The sequence below is a fragment of the Phaseolus vulgaris genome, chromosome 10, assembly GCF_000499845.2.
Source record: "Phaseolus vulgaris cultivar G19833 chromosome 10, P. vulgaris v2.0, whole genome shotgun sequence".
Classification (NCBI taxonomy): Eukaryota; Viridiplantae; Streptophyta; class Magnoliopsida; order Fabales; family Fabaceae; genus Phaseolus; species Phaseolus vulgaris.
Window position 1 is genome coordinate 43,804,544 of NC_023750.2, and position 25,278 is coordinate 43,829,821.

The following is a 25,278-nucleotide window of genomic DNA, read 5'->3' on the forward strand; positions in this document are numbered from 1 at the left end:
AACATAAAACTATTATGAATAGCAAGTTTGCTTTGACTTCCATATAAGTATTCGAAAAGTTATCATGAAAATCATTTGTAGTTGATTATTAATGGAAAAGTTTTACATAGTATCTCCATTACACTCATTCTATACTCCTTAATAGCTTCAAGGTGTTGGAAGAAATGTAACAAACTACTATATTCAACTTACTTAAAATCGAGATTAGAGTTAGGATAATGAAAGGTTCATAAAGTCGTAAATTCTGGGACGTAGATTTTACTTTCTACAAAAAATATTATATATATATAGTTGTGAAAAATCATGGTCACCCACTAAATTAAATTAAGGAAGAATTTTCAATAATTCTTCTATTTCACGATTTTAATTGAGTGGTATCAATAATAGTGTTTCTTTACAATTGTTTGTTAACTCCTTACAATATATCAGACCAATTTTCATGAGTAATGATTCCTTCCATTTTCTATCAGAACCAAACTCAAATATCATCTTCCAGTAAATTAAGGAGAAATTTTTAATATATAGTTATATATGTCGTGAATACCCTTAAACTTTAATTAGGTTTGGATTTTGTTTTAATTAAAATCCCATTCATCAAGAAAGTAAATAGGTGTTATGGGCTGAAAACACAGTGAATTTTAATTGGGTGGTACAACACACATAACAAGGTGAGATTTGATGTACACTTTTTTAGGATTTTATTTGACGATCTGCATGATTTTGCTGTGCACGATCATATGTGAAGCAGATTCTATGTAAGATTGTACAATATTACACAAAAATATCTTATAAAATTAGTGGTAAGACCATTTATTTTTAATTTTTTAGTGGAAATGCTAGGATTATAATATATTGTACATCAACAAATTGTAAATCCGTGAAATTAAACGATCACAAATGTCACAGGCCTCAACTTTTTTTCACAAACACGAAAAATCAACAGACAAAACAAATCACACACAGCACAATTACTTGCCACTGATCATAAAAATGCTATTAAAAGTGCAATGCTATTTTGACAACACATTCCCGTAAAATCTTTTCTTTATTTCTTTTCATCAAATCATCCATCTTATTTTACATTTTTTTTGTCTCTTCTCTTTATTTTTCCTTTTTCTTTGTTGTGGAATGTGTTGTTAAAATAACACTACTCTTGACACATGATTTTTAACACACTACCAAACAAGATGGTGTCCACATTTCACAATGAGTTTCCTCAGCTTCATGTCAGCAATAAACATCAACATCAGAAGGTGTGGCTACTGTTCTCAATGATGGTTTTGAAAACTCCAGCCAAGCAACAAAATCATCACTCACCAACCTACAATTCTTTAGATTCAACTCTTTCAATCTCCTGCAGTTTTCTACTACTTCCACCACACCCTTAGCTGTAACATGCCAGCAACTCTGAATGTTCAGAAGTAGTAGTCCACTACACCTCCTTGAGATCATTGATAGAGCTTCATCCTCAATTTTTGAGCCTGACAAGTTCAACACTTCCAGTTTTGAAACTTCAAAGTCTATCTCAAACACTTTCATTCCTGTATTGGCCAGGTTCAAATGCCTTATCTCACTGCATCTCTTCAAAACCTCAACAATTCCTTCACCAGAAACGCCCTCACAACCGATTATGTCAAGAAGCTGCAAACTAGGACAAATGGAAACAAATTTGATCAAACTTGCATCACTCAGCAAAACATTATCACCCAAATACACTTTTTTCACTTCAGGGTTCACAACAAAATCCCTCATTGAATCTTCTTCCCCTTCCACCCCAAGATATGTTCTCTCCATTTTGATCTCACAAAGCAAAGGACAGTTTCTTGTGAGGATGAAAAATGTTGAATTGGTCAGCTGGCAGCAACCACTGAGGTTTATAGTAGTTAGGCTAAGAAGAAATACAGATAACTTGCTGATACATTGATCAGTTAAGAAATCAACTTTCCGAAGATCCAAGCATTGAACAGATTGGCATTTGGATAACACATAAGAGATTCCTGAGAATGTACAATTGCAACAGTCTTGGAGGGTGAGCTTCTCTAGCAGAAGACCTCCACCTTCTGCAACAGCAAAGAGAAACTCATCCGAGATAACAGAGTTTGACAAATCAAGAGCAGTTAACCTTTTAAAACTCTTGAATGAATCAATCAAATTCAAATCAATTGGGGTGAGTGTTAAACCAGGTCCATGTATTCTCTTCTTTTCAATGTTAAAGGAAATGGATTTCAAACCGGGTCTGAGGCTGATCGCAGAGGCAATGCCTGTTTGAGTGATCTTAAAACAAATGAAGAATGAAATCTCTTCCAATGACAAACAGTTTTGGCAAAGATAGAACAAGGATTTATCAGTGATCAAGTGATTACCAGAGATATTAATCTTGAGAAGATTCTCAAGCATAGAAGAGAGCCTTAGAACCCCGAAATCAGATACTTGAGAATTCAATGGGAAGCTTATGTCAAGCTCTTCAAGAAATGGGAAACAATAAGCTATGATTACAAGATGGCTATCACGAAGAGAGCCAATGTTTGAGCAGATCAGAACCTTCAAATTTTTCATGTTTGAGCCAAGTTCTCTTAAGCCATCAACAGAAAGTGTTCTCTGGTTGGATAGATTAATCAAATGAAGGTCCAACCCGGATTGTGAAATTTGATGAAGCAAGCCTTCATGGTGGCAATTCAAGAGACTGAGGTCTAAGCTTTTGAGCCTTGGAAACCTGAGGAGCAACCGAGGAAGAAGAGGAGTGGTTGGATCATACACTGTGAGAGAGAATAGAAGCCTATTTGTGATGGAAAGAAACTGCTTGCAAACCATAGATAGAGACTCCAAATGATGACCAAGGCCAAGGAATCTGAACACTGATTCCCAACATTCTTCAGGAAAATCTTTCACATGCATCTTCTGAATTCTATCTATCAAGCACCAGAACAGGTTTAAGATGAAGGGATGGTTCAAGTGATGATCAAGTGAGATATGATCAATGGCTCCCTGATTTAACAACAAACCAACCCAAATGAGAGGTTATTTATTTAACAAGTTTAGAGGGTGTTGAAAAGTGAGGTATAGGATTTGGTAATCAAGGTGACGAAATGAAGCTCTTGATTCTTAAAGAAGCCTCCTTTTTTGTGTTTGACTAGTGCTGGTCCTAATCATGAAGCTCTGCAAAGTCTTTTGCTTGTTTGGCTGGCATGCTATGGTGATCTGTAGTTTTCACTTTTGAGGCTTTTACTTTTCATACAACTTTTCTCATTCAACAAACAAATACTGCTCAGTCCTTATATATTTTTTATAGGAACAATCTTTATCATGACTGTTAGACTAAGATTAACATAGCCCACAAATATAAAACTACCATTTATTATACATTTTTCATAGGATTGGAGATCCCACATCAAGAAAATACATTTTTTATAGAGTTTGTATCAGGTTATCTGTTATCGAACCGCTATTATATATTGTCATGTATGAGTTGGAGAATCTCAACCTTGGAGAATCACAACCTAAGAAGGTGTATTGGAGATTCCATCGACTAAAGATTAGAACATTTCATAATGGATGTAAACCTCACTTATAAGCTCATTTTATAAAGTTGAATTAGGTTTAAAGTTCACTCCTTAATGCATACCATAATATTGAGTGTTAATACATTGACAACATACACTAGTTTACAAAACAACTGAAAAGAAAAATAACTTTTTGTTTAAATGAAACAATGTTGAAATTGTATTTGACCAAATCAGTAAATTGGTGTATTGTAAACTGGTGTAGTTCAATTTGTATGAACCCTCTTATTAAACCTCAAGAGAAAAAAAAATACTGTCTTATGGCAATGAAATTTGTATGAAAGTGCAGCCCACTACTTCCTTGAATGAAAGGTATATAAACTCAGCATGATTCATGCATAATGCATTCATAGTCTATGGTCTTCTTATTCATTTTGATGCAATTTAATAGTATTTATTGGTCATAAGATATGATCTCCATTTGAATAATTGTAGCTGGCAAAGATAATAATTATGTATTTATTTATTTATGAGTTGTGAGGAGTGCAGTGCAAGTACACAGCAACAGGTACAGAAGTTTAGGTCAGGATTTTCACCTTTCTTCACAAGTGGCAAAAATGGACTGTAATATTTTTTTAGTAAATTCTAGATATTTTTTAACAGAAAGTTTTAAGTTAATTTCACTAGAGATGTGTCTAAGAATTTGACTTTTTTTAATATATATATTTTTATATAAATATAGATTAAAAAAATTCAAATATCTAACAATATTTTACATTTTGACAATAATTTCAATTTAACAACCAACCAAGCTCAAGGGAAGTATCAGAAAAATATTACTTTGTTAGACAAATAGGACCAATTCAACTGCTTAATTACGGTCATGAAAATTCATAATTATTCTCAATCGTATTTAGATTTTTTTTGAATTTACTGCACACTTACGCATGTTTACGGTAAGTCACATTAATGTCTTTAAAATCAAGTTATTTATGAGAATATTGATGGTGTCATTCTTGATTTTTCCTAAAATGTTTCTATTATTAGGTCAATTTAGGCGATTCAAATTAAATAACCTAGTTTACTTTTCAATAATATGATTAAAATTTTCTTAAGCAGTAAAGAATTAGAGATTATTAGAATGAATTTTACTTTTTTAATATTTTAGATTATTGTTCTAGCAAAGAAGAAAGATAATCTCAATTAAAGTATTAGGTTTTGTTAGAAATATAAGAATTTCTAGTCAAATTGTTATCTACCACTCTCAATTATACATTCTCTTTTATGTATTTTGTCTTGTTTTCAGTTTTTTTTTTAAACTTTTTTTAATATTGAATGTTAATTTTCTATTTAATGTTAATTTTCGTTATTTTAATTATTATAATAATACAAGGAGAAAATAATGAAATTGATACATTAAATATTTATTATTACATAAAATTGTTTTCATATCGAGTTGGACTAAAGAAATATTATAAATTTTGATATAGATTGAATTGAATTGGGCTCACAGGCCTTGAACTTATGGTAAGTTGGGCTCACGGGCCTTAAACTTAAGGTAAATTTGGGCTCAATCGCCAACTAAAGATAAAAAAATAAAGACTGTTTCTTCCTCCACCTTCATATCTTCTTCTGCCACCTCCATACACAACATAAAAATACATTTTTGTCCTTCTTGTGTCACCTTCATAAAGTAGTTTCTGGATTATGTAATTCAAAAACTCATTTGAAAAAAGACTTCCGAATTACATAATCTGAAAGTAAAATAAGACTTCTGGATTATGTAATCCAAAGAATAATCATGCATCTGAAAAATGGCTTCCGGATTATGTAATCCGGTAGTTAATTACAAATTTGAAAAATGACTTCCGGATTACATAATCCAAAATATTATAAGGGGCATTTTTGAAAATTTGAAAACTTATGGAGGTGAGAGAAGAAAGTACGGAGGTGCAGGAAGAAACAGTAAAAAATATAAAGTATGTATACTCTACCTTAATCCAACAAAAGCTCAACACAATTAAAACAAATTGGAGGAGAGTTGATATGTAAAAATTAAAAGTTTTAGGGCTCAAACATTAAAAAAATGGTTACTATTAACTAAGTGTGCTCATTTTCTGTCTTTTGCTCATCCATTTGGAGCTGCAAAAGTGACACAAGTTTTTATGGACAATGTGATTAAATTGCATGGATCACCAACAAAGATCCTCTCATATAGGGACTCAATATTCATGAGTAAATTTTGGTCAGAACTTATGCAAAAACATGGGTTAAAGCTACTGAAGTCTACTACTTTTCATTCTCAAACTGATGTCTCAAACAAGTCTATTGAAGCATATCTGAGATGTGTTTTTGGGCAAATCACTTGTAAGGTTGAATTTTCAACTACAAGTAATTTTCAACTACTTACAATTCACACTTTACATAATAAAGAGATTATTACAACATTATCAGAACAAACAATGCTGATATACACCTTAAGCCCCTCTTCATCTTCTCTCTTCTTTATCCAACTTCTTCCCATTTATACACCCTAGATGGTGTCAATTTCTCAGAGGAAGCAAAAAAATTCTCCATTTCAGATTTCATTGCAGAGCTATAACATACTACAAGCTAACAATGCACCCATGACGCAAGAGGAGTTCCTTCTGGCCACCACTGAGATCAAAACTTGGGGGTGGCATTATCCTTCTCAATGATGGCCTTGAAAATACCATCCAAGCAACAACACTAGCTCCAACTTCACAACAAGACACCAAATTAATCTCCCTCAATCGCGTGCACTTCTCCACCACTTCCCTAACTCCCTTGGTTGTGACACCAGAGCAATTTTCCAAGTCCAAATGAAGCAACCAACGACAGCACTTTGAGATCACAGAAAGCATTTCATCATCAACTCCTGATCGTGACAAGTTCAACTCCTCAAGTTTTGGAACTTCAAAGTCCAGCCCTGTGAACTTCACTCCCGAACAAAAGGCCAAGCTCAAATTCCTAACCTCACCACACCTCCTTAAAACCTCCACAACACCTTCAGATATTCCACAGCAAGAACTCAAATCAAGCACCTCCAAACTGGGGCAAAGAGAAGCAATCATTTCAACACTTTCATCCCTCAACCAGGAATTGCTTCCCAAATAGAGAGACTTCACCCGATAATTCACAACACCATTCACAAACTCATCATCAACCCCCTTCTTTCCAACATCTGTTGCCTCCATTTTGATCTCATTCAACAAAGGACACTTCCTAACGAGTTCAAACAAAGCCAAATCAGTTAACATCCTACAACCACTAACATTTATAGACACCAAATTCCCAAGAAACTCACACAACTCTTCCACACGCTGATCACACAGAAACTCAGCGTTCTGAAGATCTAAATGCTCCACAGACTGACACGTGGACAACAAGCACAACACTCCAAGGTAACTGTAGTTACAAGAACCTTGTAAAACAAGCTTCTTCAGAGGAATCCCTTCTTCCGCAACACAGCATAGCAACTCGTCGGAGATAGAAGAACACGACAAATCGAGACAAGTCAAGCCCTTCAAACCCACCAACGCAGTGATGAAATCAGAAGTCGCATAGGGTCTGCCAATGTCACCCTTCTTTGTTCCACACCCGAAATTGCTAACGCAGAAAGAACGCAAACACGGTCTTTCGCGAATCGCGCAAGCGATGCCGCGTTGCGTGATGAAATGGCACTCAAAGATTATAACTTCCTCGAGAAGCTCGCAGTTCTTGCAGAGACTGAGAATGGAAAGGTCATTGATGAAGAAATTGCCGGAGAGGTTAACGCTGCGAAGCCTGGGCAGGGCCAAAGACAGAGCCTTTACGCCGAAATCGGAAACTGTGGAGTTGTCGCTGTTTTCGGGGAAGCTGAGGTCGAGATGTTCGAGGAAAGGGAAACAATCAGCGATCAGAAGGAGATCGGCGTTTCGGAGAAAACCCATGTGGGAGCAGGTGAGGGATTTCAAAGTTGGGATCTTTCTGGCGAACGCGCGCAACCCATTTGAGGGGATGGAGGGGTGGCCGGAGAGGGTGAGAGATTGGAGAGGTGGGGCGGCGCGTGAGAGTTGGATGAGGAGCGCGTGGAGGTGGGAGTGGTGGAGGCGGCGCGTGAGGTGAAGAGAGGTGATGCAGGGGAACCTTAGGAAGAGGTTGGGGAGAAAGGGAATTGTTGGGTTGGTTATGGTGAGTGAGGTTCGAAGGAGATTGGTTATGGAGAGGAATTGGGTTGAGACAAGAGAGAGAGGTTCAAAATGAGGATTGGGTTTGAGGAATTTGAACACCAATTCCCAGCATTCATCAGGCAAATCTAAATCTTCTTCTTCTTCTTTTTCTGACATTGTTTTCTGATTCTTCTGTTCTTCTCACTTCTTCACAACTATATCAACTACCCAACTGCCAGCATCACTGTCTCTGTTCCTTTTGTGTAGTTCTTCTTATCTGGTTTTTGTGTGATGCAAATCTAAATTCAAATTTCAATTCAAGAATGAAGGGTCACGTGATCCAAATTTTCAGATCTGAAATCCCCATTTTTTTATTCTATGGGGAAAGGTTGTGGACAAAAATTAATTGTAAATTGAAGGGAAGAAAAAGTCCACCTTCATGTTAAAGTTGTATTCGGAATATGGTGGTAATAAAATATCTATAATATAATCATAGAAAAAAAATAGTTTAATATAAAAATTAATAAACCAAATTAACTTTTATTATCAACAATTTGATTTTTTTTCTTATTATTCGTTGATATAAAAAATACTCATAATAATACAGTTAAATATGTTTAACTTGCCATTACTTCATCAAGACCATAAATAAAGCAATACCATTGCCTACTTGAAGTACAGTTTCTATTTACACTTTTGACTTCGATATTATACGATCACCCATAATTTAATGTTACTAATTTCATATATACCAATGGTTACCACGAAAATATGTCAAAGTTTCTTTTTTTATAAGAAAAAAAAAATCTCAATGTTATAGAAAGACTAATCAATTATATTTTATTTTATTATTCCAAAATATTAACAATACATAAATATAATACATAAATATAACTTGTTGTTGAAGCAATTATTTAAAGTTTTCGCTTGTCGGATTTAATTAATCACTATTTGTTGTTGTGTGAAAATTATTTTTTATCTTTAATTCAAAATTTATACCTCAATATTTATAGTAAAAAAACTATTTGAATTGATATTTGTCAGCTTTTTTATAAGACAAATAGATTTCTAGTGTAAATTAAGATACTAGAATATTTTATATTAACTTGTTAGTAAAGTAGATGTTATTAATATTATAATATATTTTACTCTGTAAATTTATTTGTTATGTAAAAAAAATACTCTTAAGAACTTATTCCAATGTTTTTTTACTATAAGTAACTAGAAAGTTTAAAGTTTGAGAAAAAAAAAATCAATTTCACACTACAATACAAAGATATAATTTAGTGTAAGATTGTCATATTAACACCCTAATATTACATAGTTATAAAACACTTGTTTAGAATTCAAATGTGACACCCTCTAATTCCAAACTTGCTCCATTTAATAAAAAAATTATTTCTTCAGTTATTGTAATATAGTGTAAGATTGTCACCATATTACCATTTTTTTCACAAGGAAAAAATATTACTTTTACAACACGAAAAATTTCTTTTGACATGAACAAAGTAAAAACATATACTTAACACCAATTTATAATAATATTAAAAACTAAAAAATAAATTAAACATAATTAAAAATATTGTTTTATTAGTGTGTAAAGTTAATATTTTTTTTATGGTGTTAACATATCACCACTCTAATTAAAATGCACTCGTTACGACAACTCTATACTTTCAAAATTGTTCTATTTTAATAAGAAATTATTTCTCTATCCAATTATAATATACTCTATTATAAATAGATTTAGTAATTTTAATTATTCTTTTTTCTCTTGCCCAAAAGATCTGTATTTTGACCTACCTACTTTCATTGTAGAAGTTTATCTCTTTCCTTCAATGGAGTTAAATAAAGAATCTTAAAAATATTATAACACAACATAATTTCATATTAAAATACAGTTAAACTGAGAAAGTTCTATACAAACCAAACACACGAGACATGATTTTGATTTAAACGAAAGGAAAAGGAAGAAAAGTGGAACATAATTTAAACACACTCATCTTCAGAATCAACCGCTGTTGCTGCTGACTTGCGACGGTGGTTCCTCAGGGTCAGGATCCGAATTCTCCGGTGGATCATCCGGTGGATCCTCCGGCGGATCCTCCGGCACTTCCGGCGCTGGAAAAGAATCATCCGGTGGATCCTCCGGGAGATCCGGCGGTGCCAAGAAAACATTCGGCGGATCCTCCGGCAACTCTGGCGGAGGCAGGGAAACATCCGGGGTGGTGGGCATGGTAAAAGACGGCGGGTCATCCGGCATGACTGGTGTTTGCGGAAGGGTAAAAGTGGGTGGCGCCTCTGCAGCCAACGGTGGTGGAAAAAAATCAGAAGGTGTATGGAAAAACGGTGGATTTGAGAGAAACGGCGTGGGTAGGAGTGGAGGGGGCAAGGAAGGGTCTGGAAAAGTTGGATTGGTGAAAAAAGGTGGCGAAGATAAGAACGGAACAAGTGGGGGTGATGGTTGTGGATCGAAGAAGAAGGGGTTCGGAGGTGATAGCCATGGGAATGTTGGCATGTCAGACATCGGAGGTGGAATTATCAACGGCGGTAAGGGAGGAGCAGGTGGCGGCGGCGACGGCACTAACGGCGGCGCCGGAGGAATGGGTATAGGAGAGGGAGATGGCAGAGGGCAGCAGGGTGGTGGTAATGGGCAGCAGGGTTTAACCGGCGGAGGTGAACACGCGGGTGGAGGGGGTGAAGGTGGTGGCGGGGACGGCGGAGGTGGTGATGGCGGTGGTGGGCACGGTGGAGGTGGTGATGGCGGAGGTGGTGGTGGTGGTGCAGAGTACTGCGGCAGGGGAGGTGACAGAGGTCGTGGAAAATACTTGAACGGTGGAGGGGTTCTTGGTTTGTAAGTTATTGGCGGAGGAAAAGAGTATGATGGTGATGGTGATGGTGTTTGGTCAAAAGGGTTTTGAGGGGAAGAACATGTAGGAAAAGGCCAATGGCCACATTTTCCATATAGGTATAGATAAAAGGGATCACATTTTTGTCCTCTTCTTCTTCCTCCTTTTCCCATGTGTCTGCTTCCTCTGTTTGTTCTAGACCCTTTAAGCTCTGCTTCATGCTGGTGGTCTTCAGAGAGGGCTCTGTTTTCAGCAGAAAAACAGAGAGCGAGCAAAACAAGTGTAAATACAGCTGTAGTGACTGCATTTGGCTTCATTTCTGGAATGGTTTTGGAAGTGTTGAGTTGATAGTGTTGATGATGTGAATTGTGTATATAGAGAAGTTCAATGATTATTAGTTGAGAATGCGTGTGTGAATATGCGTGGAGGGTTTAAATGCAGCGTGGAGATTGAGAAGAGAAGTAAATAGTATAGATAAGGTGATGAAGTGATGGTGGTGTTACAGTTACGCATTTTAATGGATCTGCTATGCTCCTTAACCATGCACTCTCTGGAACTGACACACACGCAAATTATAGATGGAAGACTTGCATGAAAAACAAGAACAAAATTAAAATGGAGAATTAATGGAAGTAATTGAGTTGCCTAGATCTACGTGCCAACTTTTTCTTCTCTGCATTTGATTTAAGTGGTGGCCCATAGACACATGGAGTTTTGAGTGCTGTGAATTCCTTACAACAGCCATTTGCATGCATACCGAGCTTCATTCTGAAGATTAAACTTAAAATAACTTCTCTTTGTTAACAAAGGAATCTAAGCTTAAGCTTGGCTGAATATATTGTTCCACCCCACACACTATTTCAAATTGAATGAACAAAGAAGATGAAGTATCATGTTTGTGATGCAACATAGGATAAAAATGTATAGAATTATGAGAGAAATAGAAAAACAAATGATAGGAATCCACGTCGACTAGAGATTAAAACATTTCATTATATATAAGTAAGTGCAAACCTCAGCTCATAAGCTGGTATTATGGAGTTAAGTTATGCTTAAAGTCCACTTCGTAATATGGAATCAGAGTCATACCATTTCGAGCTTATCTAACGAGTGTTTGTTGGACTTATCAAGTCACTCACTATCGGGCTGTTATCGGACCACCCATGATATGTTATCCCATGCATGAGCTGCCACTCTCGACGTGAGGGGTGTGTTGGAAATTACATCGATTAGAGATTATGATATTTTATTGTATATAAGTGGGTGCAAACCTCACCTCATAAACTGATTTTATGGGGTTGAATTAGGCTTAAAATCCACCTCATAATAATAAATAAATAAAAAATGTAAAGAATATCTGCATGAAACCATTGTTGTTACATTTTTTTTTTCTGCAAATACACTTTCTCAGATATAAAGCTTTGGCTGAACTTTTAGATGTTCCTTTGAAAGAACACTTACTCTTAGAAATTAGTATATGAGGAGCCTGCACATAATTAATCAGTATAGGGATGTGGTAAACTGAAACTTTGTTTTCTATTGAATGGGAAATGACAAATTTGATTATAATATGATGGATGCAAGATGATTATCAGTCAGAACAAATATAAAATAGATAAATTTTTGTTATTCCTAATTAAACTTCAACACTGATAGCACGTTAAATGGTGTTAAACTTTCACTCTGACTTCAGATTTAAGTAAGAAAAAAACATTTTAAACTACTTAGTGTTTGAGTCAAGGGTGTTTATGTTTAATAGATTAGAAGCTTATCTATCTTAATTATTTAAAGAACAACCAACTGTACTTATCTATCTTAGTTATTTTATGAGTTTTAAAGATTATTTTGACTATTGTACTATTATTTAGAGATGGAAAATAATCCGTGTTTAGAAGTATTGTTTAAAATTATTTCAATTTTGATGAATTTTTTTTTCCATTGAATACAGATATAAGTATGATTAATATTTTATGTCTTAAATTGAATATACAAAAATAAATATTATATTTTTATTTCATCTTTATCTCTATATTCATTTCCATAATTTTTATTTTAAATTACTAAACACACAATTTATTAGATAATTTAGAGAATTTTTATAAACTTTTATGAGTTATTAATTAGTTTTCTCTTTTATGAAATGATATCTCATTGTTATTGAATATTTTCATTATTATTTAATTAATCCTCTCTAATTTAATATTTATGTAATTTTTTTTTTTATGTTTGACATTTAAAAGAAAAAAAAAATGTATCCTTTTAAAATTGAATCCTTAACAAAATCATATTTTATTTATTATAACTTAAAAAATAACATTTCATCCCAATCGCGATTTACTTCAATTCATAAGTTAATCTTGGAAAAACATACATGCATTATTAAATAATTAAAACAGTGATATCTTAATCACGTAAATTTATACTCAATCTTCCATTAAGAATTAAGAAATTTTAATGATAGTATTTTATATTATGTCATAGGTATAATAAAAACAAATAAATTTAAAAGGAAACTAAATGCAAATATAAAATAATTATTTGTAATTATACCATTATAGGGGGTTTTATAATCTATTTTTAATTATATAAAATAATTATTTACATTTATTTTAATTATAGCTTAGTAAAAAATATTACATAGAAGTTTGTAAGATACAAATATTAATACAAGTTTAGATGAAATTATCATCAATAAGTATGAAGCACATTAAAAATGTCTAGCAAAATTAAAACTAATTGATTTTTAAAAAAGAAATAGTTAGTTTAAACTTGTTAAATTAGATTAGTTAATAAATATGTTATAAAGTAATAAAAAATTGAACATATTAAAATATAGTTTTATACAAATTTAGTTCATAAAAGTTAGCTGTATAATATTTTATGATACCTTTACCAAGCATTCAACATAAAATACCATTAAAAATGATCACTAACAATGCATTATGAATCGATTTGAAGATGGTTTAAAATAACATTAATAATAACATCTAGCCATAATTTGATATATTTGTCCAACATCTGATTGTCTTTTACCATGTCTTCTCCAACATGGAACAACTAAGTTTAAGAGAAATACTGAGAAAATATATAACAAAGGACTACTCTTAGGCTCAAACAGTGTAGTGATGTTGAATCGTATCAATGTCGAGTCCCTTTAATTTCACAACCGACTCCATGTGTCCCTTCAATGTATGAAGTTCCCGCAATCTGAAAAAAAAACAAGTTATTGAATTAATCTCAGTTCACTTTATTTTATAAACATTGTACTACATTAATATTATTATTAACTATTACCTTGCAACTTCAGCTCGTTTTCTTGCTTGTTCTGCAATTTCAGATAACTCGCGGTAGTTATTTCTTTCTGAGAATGTGGGTTCGGTTTCAGGAGGATTCAAGCCATGTAATGTGCGTTGAGCAGTGGCCCATTGTGCTTCTCGCTCTTCTTTTCCATAGTCCTTCTTTGTTGTGAATGCAGTCTGTTTTCATACATATATCAGACAACATGTTTAAGACAAGCAAATCAATGTTTAAGGGAAGAAAAAAAGATTAAGATTTTACCTTATTTTCGGTAATGTTGTTCCATGCCTTGCCACTCAAGAAATATCGAATCCCGAATTTCAAAACATCCAATGGGAGGTAGAAAACGATACTGTAGAGCCAAATGACACCAGCCCAGCCCCATCCAATCCCTTGCATCCTTGCAAATTCCCAATTTGCATAAACAGCTATAACTGTCGCAATCTACATGTAAAATACACACTGGATGAGTAAGTTGTTACAGTTGAAACATGGTTACAAATAAATCAAGCATATATATATAAGAACTCACCAGTTGTGCCACTATAAAAGCTGAGACAAGCAATAAACCGGGGCGCTCAAAGTAAGACCAACTCCTTGATCGAGTTACAAATATAAGAGCCTGACTTACAATACTTACTTGAAGGTAAACAGCCGCAGTAAGCTCACCCGGGTTAGATCTGATTGATCTAACACCAAATTTTTCCTGCCAACATTGTTGTACTTTTGTTAAGCCTAAAATAATATTTGACGATAAAACATGTCGTAAGTAAAATTGATGCTTACAGTGAAGAAATCAGAAGCATGGGCAGCCCAAAAGAAGACAACTGTCATGATAGCGAGGTAAGTGCCAAGGACTATGCCTGTGGCGAAAATCTCATTCAACTTCCATGAATCAGGAAGAGGTGATGGTTTTACCCTGTCCTTGGAGATGGTCATAATTGTTCCGTCATTTAGAATTGCAATGATTAAAACCATAAAAGGTGAGAAATCAAATTGCCATATAAGTGCAATCAGTAAAAAGCCCAACACGATCCTTATTGTAATGGAAACTGCATAAATGGTGTAGTTCTTCATTCTCTGAAAAATGGCTCTACTGGTCAAAACTGCACTCACAATCACACTGAGACCAGGCTCTGTTAGTACTATGTCGGATGCACCTCTAGCTGCATCTGTTGCATCAGCTACTGCAATTCCAATATCTGCCCTTTTGAGGGCAGGAGCATCATTAACACCATCTCCTGTCATTCCACATATGTGCTTTCTATCTTGAAGTATTTTCACAATCTCGTATTTGTGCTCTGCAGATACATGAATAATTAATTTAATAAGTTATTTAGCTTATTTTTAAGAAATAAGCTATTATCAAATATTGAATCAGGAAGATAATTAAGGAACGTAAAAGAAGTTTATACAACTATTTACCAGGGAAAACACCAGCAAATCCATCGGCCTGTTCAATAAGCTCATCGACTGGAAGTGCAGCAATAGATTCATCCTTGTGATCGCCAAGAAGGGAGGAAGATGGGTACATGTTACTTCCCATGCCAAGTCTCCGAGCAGTCTCCTTCCCGATAGCTAGTTGATCGCCTGTAATCATCTTAACGTTCACCCCAAGATGAAGAGCACGTCGAATTGTCTCTGCACTGTCGTGTCTAGGTGGGTCAAACAAAGGCAAGAGACCCACAAACTGCCACGGTCCTCCTTTACTCTCCTTCGTTTTCTCTGGAACTTCCTGTTAGCAGATAATAAAACTTTAATTATTATTATTATTATATTATTATTATTATTATTATAAAAAGAAACATGTCGCAAATAACTTACTTGTTGGGCAACAGCAAGGGAACGGAGACCTCTGTCAGCAAATTTTCCAATGATGGCATGAACTTTTTTCTTCACATCTTCTCGAAGATTGCAGAGATCTATAATCTGTAAAAAGAAATATTGTAAAATAAATTAAGAAAGATGAATCTCATACCGTAAAAAATATATATTTACCTGCTCTGGTGCGCCTTTGCTTGCTCGATGCCAATTTCCGTTGTCATCTATATATGTTATGGCAGTACGCTTGTCTACTGGATTGAAGGGTAAGAAATGGATCTCTCTGATACCATCTCTTGCCTGCAACAAGAGGTGAAAAAATTATGTAAGATGCAAATACTGCATTCATCCATTTCCAACAAGCAAAATCTATATTCTTAATGATAAAGTTACAAACCTCTCTTGGGTCACCCAACATTCCAACAATGCAAGCATCAATAGCATCTTGATTCTCAACCCTCGAAGCTCGAGCTCCAAGTAAAATTACAGTATCCTTGTCAGCATTTTTTCCGAAAACCTGCAATATAAGAAACTCGCTTTCATGATTAGTGAAACAAAAATAGCTCTAATTAGTTTATCATATATAAATGATCGGTTTAAAAATTATTTTTCCGTGATCTGCATCACTAACCTCAATTAAATTCTTGTCTACAGTGAGTTTGTTCAACGTTAGAGTGCCAGTCTTGTCACTGCATAAAACATCCATTCCAGCCATTTCCTCAATGGCTGTCATTCTCTTTGTAATGGCACCTTGTTGGGAGAGTCTATGGGAACCAATAGCCATAGTTACTGACAAGACAGTTGGCATGGCAATCGGAATGCCTCCAATGAGAAGGACCAACAGATTGTCAATTCCCTTCCTGTAGGGTCGGTGCTGAATTGGATACATGACAATAATTTCTATGACCATACCCAGAGCTATTGAGCAAATGCAAAAGTTACCAATGGCTGTCAACACCTGAACAAATTAAAATTCATGAAATGCTATAGCACACATTGAATATACCATTTTTTATAGTAAGATTTGATTAAATAATTTTTTGTATATGAGTAGACGATATAAATACAGCAAAAAAACAATGAAAAAAATACTAAAAATTGTACCTTCTGAAAGTGACCTTCTTGGTTGGTGCTATCTACCAAGTGAGCAGCTTTACCAAAAAAAGTATGTACTCCAGTAGCAATTACAACAGCCTCAAGCTCTCCTTGCTTAACAGTAGACCCGGAGAAGACTTCATCACCTGTATTTTTTGTAACAGGCAATGATTCACCAGTCAATGCAGATTGATCAATCTTCAGAGGATCTCCATCCAAGAGACGGGCATCAGCTGGCACTATGTCTCCCAACTTGATGCTGATGATGTCTCCGGGTACCAATATAGCAGCCTCTTCCTCCATCCATTTTCCATCTCTTAGAACCTGACATCCATTGAAATAAATTAATGTAATACACTAAACTTTATGGGAATAATTAGATTGAACACGACCTTAGTTAACTTCATGCAATTATACCTTAGTTTTGGGAGCAAGACCTGCCATAAGTGCTGCAGCAGCATTGCCTGCATTATTTTCTTCTATAAAACTAATGGTAGAGTTGATAACAAGCAATGCCAGTATTCCTATAAAATCCTGCCAATCTGGGGGTTTTCCCTACAAGTTTCAACAGGAGTGAGAATAAAAGCTAACTAACGAAAAAAAAAAATTAATAAAAAAAAGACATTTTATACTATGATAAAATTAATAATCTTATCTCATCTATTTATATTTTTTTATTATACATGCATTTTACCGTGTTCACATGTTTTTAGCTGATTTTATTTTTTAAAGTTCTTATGTTCAAATACATCTAGAGTCCAAGAGTAGTTACCCCTCCATTTGCCAGTGCAATTGCCATGATAGCAGCAGCTTCCATGACCCATGACAGAGGATTCCACATAAATCCCAAGAATTTCAAGAACTTACTTTCCTGTTTGCAAAATAATATGGCAAGATTAATTGACGAGAATCATCTTCTAAAGTAAGACATTAAGAATAAATAATGTTATACAATAATTTAAACAGTAAGTAGCTAGTAAAGATTAATTCATTGCCTTCTTTTCTTCTAACTTATTGGGTCCAAAAAGTTCCAACCTCTTTCGGCCTTCATCATTCGTGAGACCCTCCTTCGAACAGTTCAATTGTTCGAAGACTTGGTCCAAAGGGATTCGCTCCTGCAATACAATCATCTAATTATAAGTATTGATCTAAATATTATGTCAAGGTAGAACAATATACTCTCCCAAAATACAACAAAAAAGATAGCAAAAACACACAAGAAAATACAATATTTTAGCACTTAAATTTCGAAGAGTGACAAGTGAAATTGAAAAATAACTATTTTCTCAAACATTCATATTTACTATTCAAGAGAAAACACAAACTAACTACTTAATTTTCAGTCAAAAGCTATCTTAGTCTTATATTTTAAAAATAATAATTTTGATCATTATATTTTTTATTCCTTTTATCATAATTAAAAAAATAAAATTTACTAATTATAAAAACTGTAATGATTAAAATCATTTTTTTAAAACGTAGGAACGCTACACAAACTCGAAATTTTCCGCAACATCAAAATATGCCACAGAATCACAATGGCGCTTGATAACAGTTTCTGTAATTATTTTTCAAGGACTGATTGGCATTCGTGACAGCAATAGCTTTTCAATTTTTTTTCTTAATAATGATTATAAAAGTTTATTTTGTTTATTAACCACACGTTATTCCAAAAGCAGGTTATCAACTAATTGTTTTGCTGAGAAAAAAATAAATAAATAAATCAACTAATTGTTGGATTCTCAAAAGGATAATTTCTCTTAGACATTGATAAAATTTAAGATTTATTTTGATAAAAAAAAAACAAACACATCTTACACTCAATAATCTCCTGTAGAGAACAACGTAAACCTCCGTTAGCCACATAGAAAGAGGAAAACCAACCAAAGCTTCACAAAAATAATTAAAATGAAACAAGCAGAAAATAATCCAAACGAAAATCACACAAAATAGCAAAAATTACTATTTTCTAGTGTAGCAAACATTAGATGATAGTGGATGAAGGCTTAATGATACACACGAGTTTTCCGACGTAAATAATCTACATTACGAATCAGATATCAAATACGGCAGTGGATTAAAAAACAATCGATAAATCAGAGCCCGGATCAGAAACTACGTGTGCGAAATTCGATTCGAATCCATGAATCAGCGACAATCAAATTCACTCCACAAAATAACAAAACAACAAGGAAAGCTTTATACACATTATCATTATCATTGTGAAGGCTAACACCAGCTGCTCACTAACAAACGCATGACGATGCTATACAAATAAAACGAAACAGAGAAACAAAAAATTGAAAGGCGAAAGGAAACTAACGAGATCGATATTCTCATTCTTCAGTTTTTCGAGATTATCCATTGACGAAGATTGAGAGAAAGAGAGAGCGCAGACGCAACAAGAGTGAGTGAGAGAGTGCAGAAAAAAAGAGTGAACGAGAAAAGGTTTATACTGCACTGCAGTGCCTTATATAGTGTATATATACACACACGTTTGATGTGACGTGCGGGACCATGGTAACACAGTGTGTGCCTTGGTAATGAATCTTTATCCATCACTGTAAACTATAAATCTATTACTTAGTTTTTTTTTTTTCCTTCCTCTATTAATAAATACATGTACAACCACAAAATTTTTATATTTTCATTCATGTTAATTAAATAAATAATTAAATAAATAGTTTCATTCATGAACAAAATAAAATATTTATATGATAATGTATTTATTAATATTTGTACTTGCTTGTTTTATTTTTCTAGAAACAGAATTTAAATTAAATGAATAAAAAAAATGTCTGACCAAAACGCGTAGTTGACCAAAAAGCTGGTTGAATTTTGGAGTAACTGCATATAAATTTAAAAAATGTTACTGCTAAAAATAATAATTTTTCTTTTTTCATAAAAATAAATAAATGTCATAATTCGAAATAGTTTAATTAGAATTCTGGTCTTACCTACTGGAGTTGCTCCTGGTCATTCGCTTTTTGTTATGCCTTTTCGTTTTTTCCGATTCACACAATTTTTTAACTTTATTTTATTTTTATTTTTAAATATAAAAAATTATTTATTTATTTGATATAAATATCATACTTATACATTCATGGTGAAAATGGAAGATCTAAAACCTAAAATAATTTTTTTAAAATTTGATTCAAATCCAATATATCATCCATGATTATATACAGTGAAAAAATAAAAAACAAATAAACAAAAGTTAAAAATGCAAAATTCTATAATATTAAGAATTATTGTTGATATAAATTTTAAAATAATTATTATAAAAATTAACAAATTTATTATATATAAGAACTTATAATTAAACAAAAATATGTTTATTATTCATACATAGTTTACTACGATCAATCAAAAAAAAATTAAATATATTTTATAATATTAAATAAATATTTAAATTTGGATCAAATTAATATATATATTAATTCACTTTGACTATATCAGTTTACTAAATTTTAGTTGATCAAGTCAAATTTACGTTAAAAATAAACGTAATTATAGAAGTATTAAAATATTAATGATCATATCAATGGTTGACTTAAAGAAAATATTTCAGAATATTATATTATGTAATATCAGTTATCAAATGGAACTGTTAAAACTACATTTTTTTCTTAATTATTAAATGTTTATATGTAATTAAATTTGTAGGTTTATAATTTATGACTTTTAAATATATTTATTATAAATTTTTATTTTAATATGAGAATTTTAAGAATGATTTATGCTTTTATTCACTTTTAAATTTGATGTGTTTGGTTCCAAGACATTCATTATTTTCTATTTTGATAAATAATTGATTTTTATGGATTTTGTTTTACTATCGGCCAAAAATAAATTATTATAATTATAACTTTTAAGTTCATTATTATAATATATATCATTAAAGGTGTGACTATAACTTTATAATACACAACTATTTCAAATTCATGTGTCAAATAAATAAATAAAATAATTCTTTTTATTTGTATTCATGAATTGTTTTAATACGAAATAATAAACTTTGCTCTTCCTTATGTATATGTTATTATCAAATGCATATAAAATAAATCTATTTAATTATTAAAATTAATTCTATTATAAATATTAAATACGATATTCCATGTTAATCAATTAACAGTATTTATTTATATTTTAAGTATTACTTAATAACGTCAAGTTTTAAATTAATATCTAATTAATAAATATCATTAATATAAGAAATTATATATTTAATATCATTAAATTTAGTTATCCTACTGTTATGATAATTTTTTATTATTTATAATATAGTTTTACTTTATAATTCCCTAAGAGAATTATTTATCTATAAAGTAAAACTATAAGTTTCAAATCTTATATATATTATATATTATAATTATAATGTAACTAGTATAACTATTTGACTAAAATAACAATTATATATATATATAACTTATATTTTTAATATTATTGCATTATAGTTTAAGACTAGTTTTAAATGTTGCTACATTTTCCATTAATTTAAGTAAAATTAATAGAAGAAAAAATGTTATTTTTATTATTAATTTATTTTTAATAATTATTAATTTCAAATGTATATTTATTATATATTATATTATATATTATGCATATGAAGTATTTTATAATTTGAAATTGTAACATCTTACTAACAATTACATTTAATACTAATTAGCACAAGATAAATAAACATATATTTAATGTTCATATTATATATTAATTTTTTAAAATAAACTAAAATTCCCTAGAGAATTATAATATATACATGGTAAAAAAAACTTAAAATTTTTTCCCCTTTTTGAAGTTTATTAGAGTTAAAAAAAACTCTTCAATTATCATATGCTCATGTATAATACAAAATCATCACAATTTGAAATAGAACGGACAAATTATCATATGCTCATGTATAATACAAAATCATCACAATTTGAAACAGAACATACAAGTACATAAAAAAGAGTAAACTTTTTTTTTAATCTCATACACATGTATATATCAAAACAATATACATATATTTAAAAAAATCATACAATACATTCATATCTTCTCATTAATACACATTCAATGTATTCATTAAACATATAGAGTCTAACTCCGTGTTTACATTGCCTATATCTCGGGTCATAAATCACGTACCAATATCAATTTGAATTGTACTCTACTTTTGTAATAGTTCTGTAAGACACACGCGTTGAATAAGATTCAAAGATATGTACTTGTCACATTACCTGTACTAAGTTTTCTCACACAAAAATTACATAATAGGAACATATTCACTCATGTGACGGGTGAATCCCTCTAACCTACCAGGTACAATTCTTATTCATCATGCAAAACTAGGTTATAGGAACCTCTTTCAACTCTCACCATCTGATAGTTTCCTATACGTGAGTTCAATATCAGTAGAGTCAAAATATCTCTTTCATAATCCCAAATTCAATACATAACCTAAATATCTCAACATAGTATTTCATCATTAAAAATAACTATTGTCTACAACACACCACATGACGTATCACAACTTTAACATCATATATTGTAAAGTTTGACTAAGTAAAATATTGTTTAAAAGGTTTCTAGATCGTCTAACTGTGTCAGATTATCTAGTGTTTGATAAGCATCTTCTACCATATGTGGTGGATAGTCTCAATAGACTGTCTAATCTCTTAGCATCTACTGAGACTTTGACTGTTTGGAAAAATCGTCTAAGTGACTTTTCAGCTCAGTAATAATAAGATTAATTGTTCATGTGTCTTCCTCATTAGTCTATACGTGTTTTGTGTGACTTAATTATAATGATACTATTGTGTTAATAACAACTTTGTATCTATAGTTATGGTTAACAATTGAGTTATGCTTAATTGAGAGTTTGATCGGGAGTTTGTTACGAGAGAAACTACGAATTGTAATATTTTATTATAGTGAATTCATTCGTGGATGTAGATTAAAAAATTTCAACATTTTAATTTAACCATGTTATTTTTTTTTTTTGTGTAATTCTCGCTTATTATTCCTCTTATATTTACCTTCTACCTGTTATATTTGCAAGTGTCTCTATTATTGTTATCTGTTTGTGTGGTATGCGCATCTGTGCAGTAATTATTTAAGAGTTATTTCTTACACTTATTCATATACATTCTAATTTAATTTAAATAATAATAACTTTTTGTTAAGTATAATTTTGTTCCATTCTTTCTAACAAGTTTTCTCCTTTTAGTTCATAAACTTAGATTGTAAAAAAACTGTGAGATGACATATTCTCCTTAGGTTAAGGTATGATCCTAACATGCATGACAAGTTTACAGATTTAAGTCATTTTTCATTTATAAATATAGAACAACATATAATTGCAACCCAATAGCATAAATGTCTTAGAGATATATTAGTTCTTTTATATTTCTCTTTTGTTATTTAAAGAGTGTTGAGTGTATACTATGAGATATTTAAGATGTATTTAGGTTTTGGGATTTGAGTGTTGTGAGTTGTCATTATATTTTCACACTATCACTTTGAATATTTATATAATAGTTGTTACTTGTGGATGTAAGTTATGAGTTAAAACACTTTGTCACTAGTGCATGCTTTATTTACGTATTTATTGTAACAAATTTCAATTTATTAATCATCACATTATAATAATATTAAAGTATAATAAATATAGTGAAGTAATACCAATTTAACTTTTATGAACATTTAAAACATGTTTTTCAATAAACATTGTCTCTCATTGTTCTCACTTAACAAATTAAACATATGTATAAATTTACTTAGCTACCTAAACCCTAAACCTATTGATTTTTCAATTAATTGAATTTTTTCCAATAAGGAATTCGTCGCTTAACGACTAAACCTCACATTTTTTAATTAAATGAACAATTCATTTCTAAATAAGAATATCTTGAATCAATTTAATCCACTTTTAACATTTAATATTTTTAAATATTAAACATACAATATATCTCAGTTAGAATTTTACTTACACAATATACCATTTATCATACCTGCCACTTTCCAAAATTCAACACCTCATTCACACCATATATTACTAAGTAGTAATGTCTATAAGGAACATTAAGTATGTTGTAAATATAGAAGTATTATAATAAATATTGCAAAATTCATTGTCACATATAATATTCATATCAAAATTCAAAATAATTTGAATATTCTCAAACAAAACACAATCTTTTTACAAAATTTAATATTGTGATCAAGTCACATCTACATTTAAGATTATCTACCCTAACATTCTATCAAAATTATAACTAGTTTCTCTTATCTTTATAACTTGATTAATCAAGTTTAAGCTCTCAAATTCCTTACTCTCACATGAAGGCTAAATTGGTAATTTCACCATCCCATGGAGGTGCAGGATGAAACCATGGGGTGGAGGAAGAAATGCCCATAACAATATGGTCCAAAATCAATCACTTTTGCCGGAGAGTCAAAGTCCACTTTTACGGTTTATGGGCTTTCCTTTTGAGCATTTCTTCTTACACCTCCTTGAGTTTCTTCTTGCACCTTTATACTTCAAAAAAAAATCTAAATTTTGTGAGTTTTAGAATACAAACAGAATACAAAACTTGTATTTCAGATTGTGGAATCCAAAATACATTTTCACAATTCAAAATAAAAAGTTTGTATTCTGAATTGTGAAATTCAAAATACAATTTCACAATTGAAAATACAATTATTTGTTTTGTTTTAAATTATATTTAAAATACAAATTTATATTATGGATTAAAGAATTCAAAAACAATATTTTTATATTTTCAATAGTATAGAAGTGCACAAAGAAATCATAGGGTGAAGAAAGAAATATCTTCCTTTCTCTCTCTCTCTTGGGTTTTTGATCCAAATCCTTTCTCTGTCTCTTGCAAAGAGCCCTAGATACAATCAACTAGGTGTGAAAATATATATTCTTACATATATCTAAAATTGTACCTCAAACTATATCTTTCCATATACATAGTGAATTTTCAAGAAATATTTTATCCATAACTTTTTTCTTCCTTTTACAACCTTAAATAATTATTTTTGTCTTTATAAAATAAACAAACTCTGTTTCTAATCTTCCAAACATTTTTTTCATTCTTCTAAAATAAAATTCACACTTTCAGTTTCTAAAACTTATTTAAAATAGATAAACAACATGCATAACTATATCAAAACTCAGTCATTAAGAAACTACAAATATATTAAAAGAAAACAAAATTATTTTTTCCCACACACAATCCAGCACTTCAATTATTAGCTTATGGTACTAAGTAATTTAACACTCTGATTAACTGTCCTTGTATGATGTCTCTGATTTTCAGTTATTAGGTTGGAGTTCTTCTGAATCCCACACTGAATAATTCTGGTCCATGACACACTCACTCACTCAGAAATAAATAAGGAATACCAAAATTCAGATGCTGAATAGTTGCAATCAGGTGATAGTAGTAGATCCTGCAAGCTGAGATGAGTGCAAGTATCAACTAATAAGACCAAACAGGCTGAAACCATGTGAAGAAATGGTGAAGGAGAAGGACAAGTGAAAGGGAAACA

The 25,278-nt window shown here is 31.7% G+C and overlaps 4 protein-coding genes across 4 annotated transcripts; 1 reads left to right on the top strand and 3 right to left on the bottom strand.

Annotated features, from left to right (window-relative positions):
- Positions 1–850: 850 nt before the first annotated feature.
- On the bottom strand, positions 851–3,053 carry LOC137819714 (F-box/LRR-repeat protein 3-like). The gene has a single exon (XM_068623659.1). It carries the CDS (start codon positions 2,893–2,895, stop codon positions 1,228–1,230), a length of 1,668 nt encoding a protein of 555 aa, XP_068479760.1. The 5' UTR covers positions 2,896–3,053; the 3' UTR covers positions 851–1,227.
- A 3,053-nt stretch (positions 3,054–6,106) lies between these two features.
- On the bottom strand, positions 6,107–7,849 carry LOC137818087 (F-box/LRR-repeat protein 4-like). The gene has a single exon (XM_068621308.1). It carries the CDS (start codon positions 7,847–7,849, stop codon positions 6,107–6,109), a length of 1,743 nt encoding a protein of 580 aa, XP_068477409.1.
- Positions 7,850–9,933: 2,084 nt separating this feature from the next.
- On the top strand, positions 9,934–10,530 carry LOC137818088 (uncharacterized). The gene has a single exon (XM_068621309.1). It carries the CDS (start codon positions 9,934–9,936, stop codon positions 10,528–10,530), a length of 597 nt encoding a protein of 198 aa, XP_068477410.1.
- A 2,934-nt stretch (positions 10,531–13,464) lies between these two features.
- On the bottom strand, positions 13,465–19,185 carry LOC137819428 (plasma membrane ATPase-like). Its single transcript, XM_068623280.1, has 15 exons — positions 19,058–19,185; positions 17,730–17,849; positions 17,507–17,605; positions 17,152–17,289; positions 16,744–17,058; positions 16,271–16,597; positions 16,037–16,156; positions 15,817–15,939; positions 15,643–15,747; positions 15,244–15,553; positions 14,605–15,119; positions 14,351–14,524; positions 14,080–14,262; positions 13,816–13,997; positions 13,465–13,728 (listed from the first exon to the last, which is right to left on the bottom strand). The coding sequence occupies exons 1-15, from the start codon at positions 19,097–19,099 to the stop codon at positions 13,632–13,634; spliced, it is 2,850 nt and encodes a 949-aa protein (XP_068479381.1). The 5' UTR covers positions 19,100–19,185; the 3' UTR covers positions 13,465–13,631.
- Between the last annotated feature and the right edge of the window lie 6,093 nt (positions 19,186–25,278).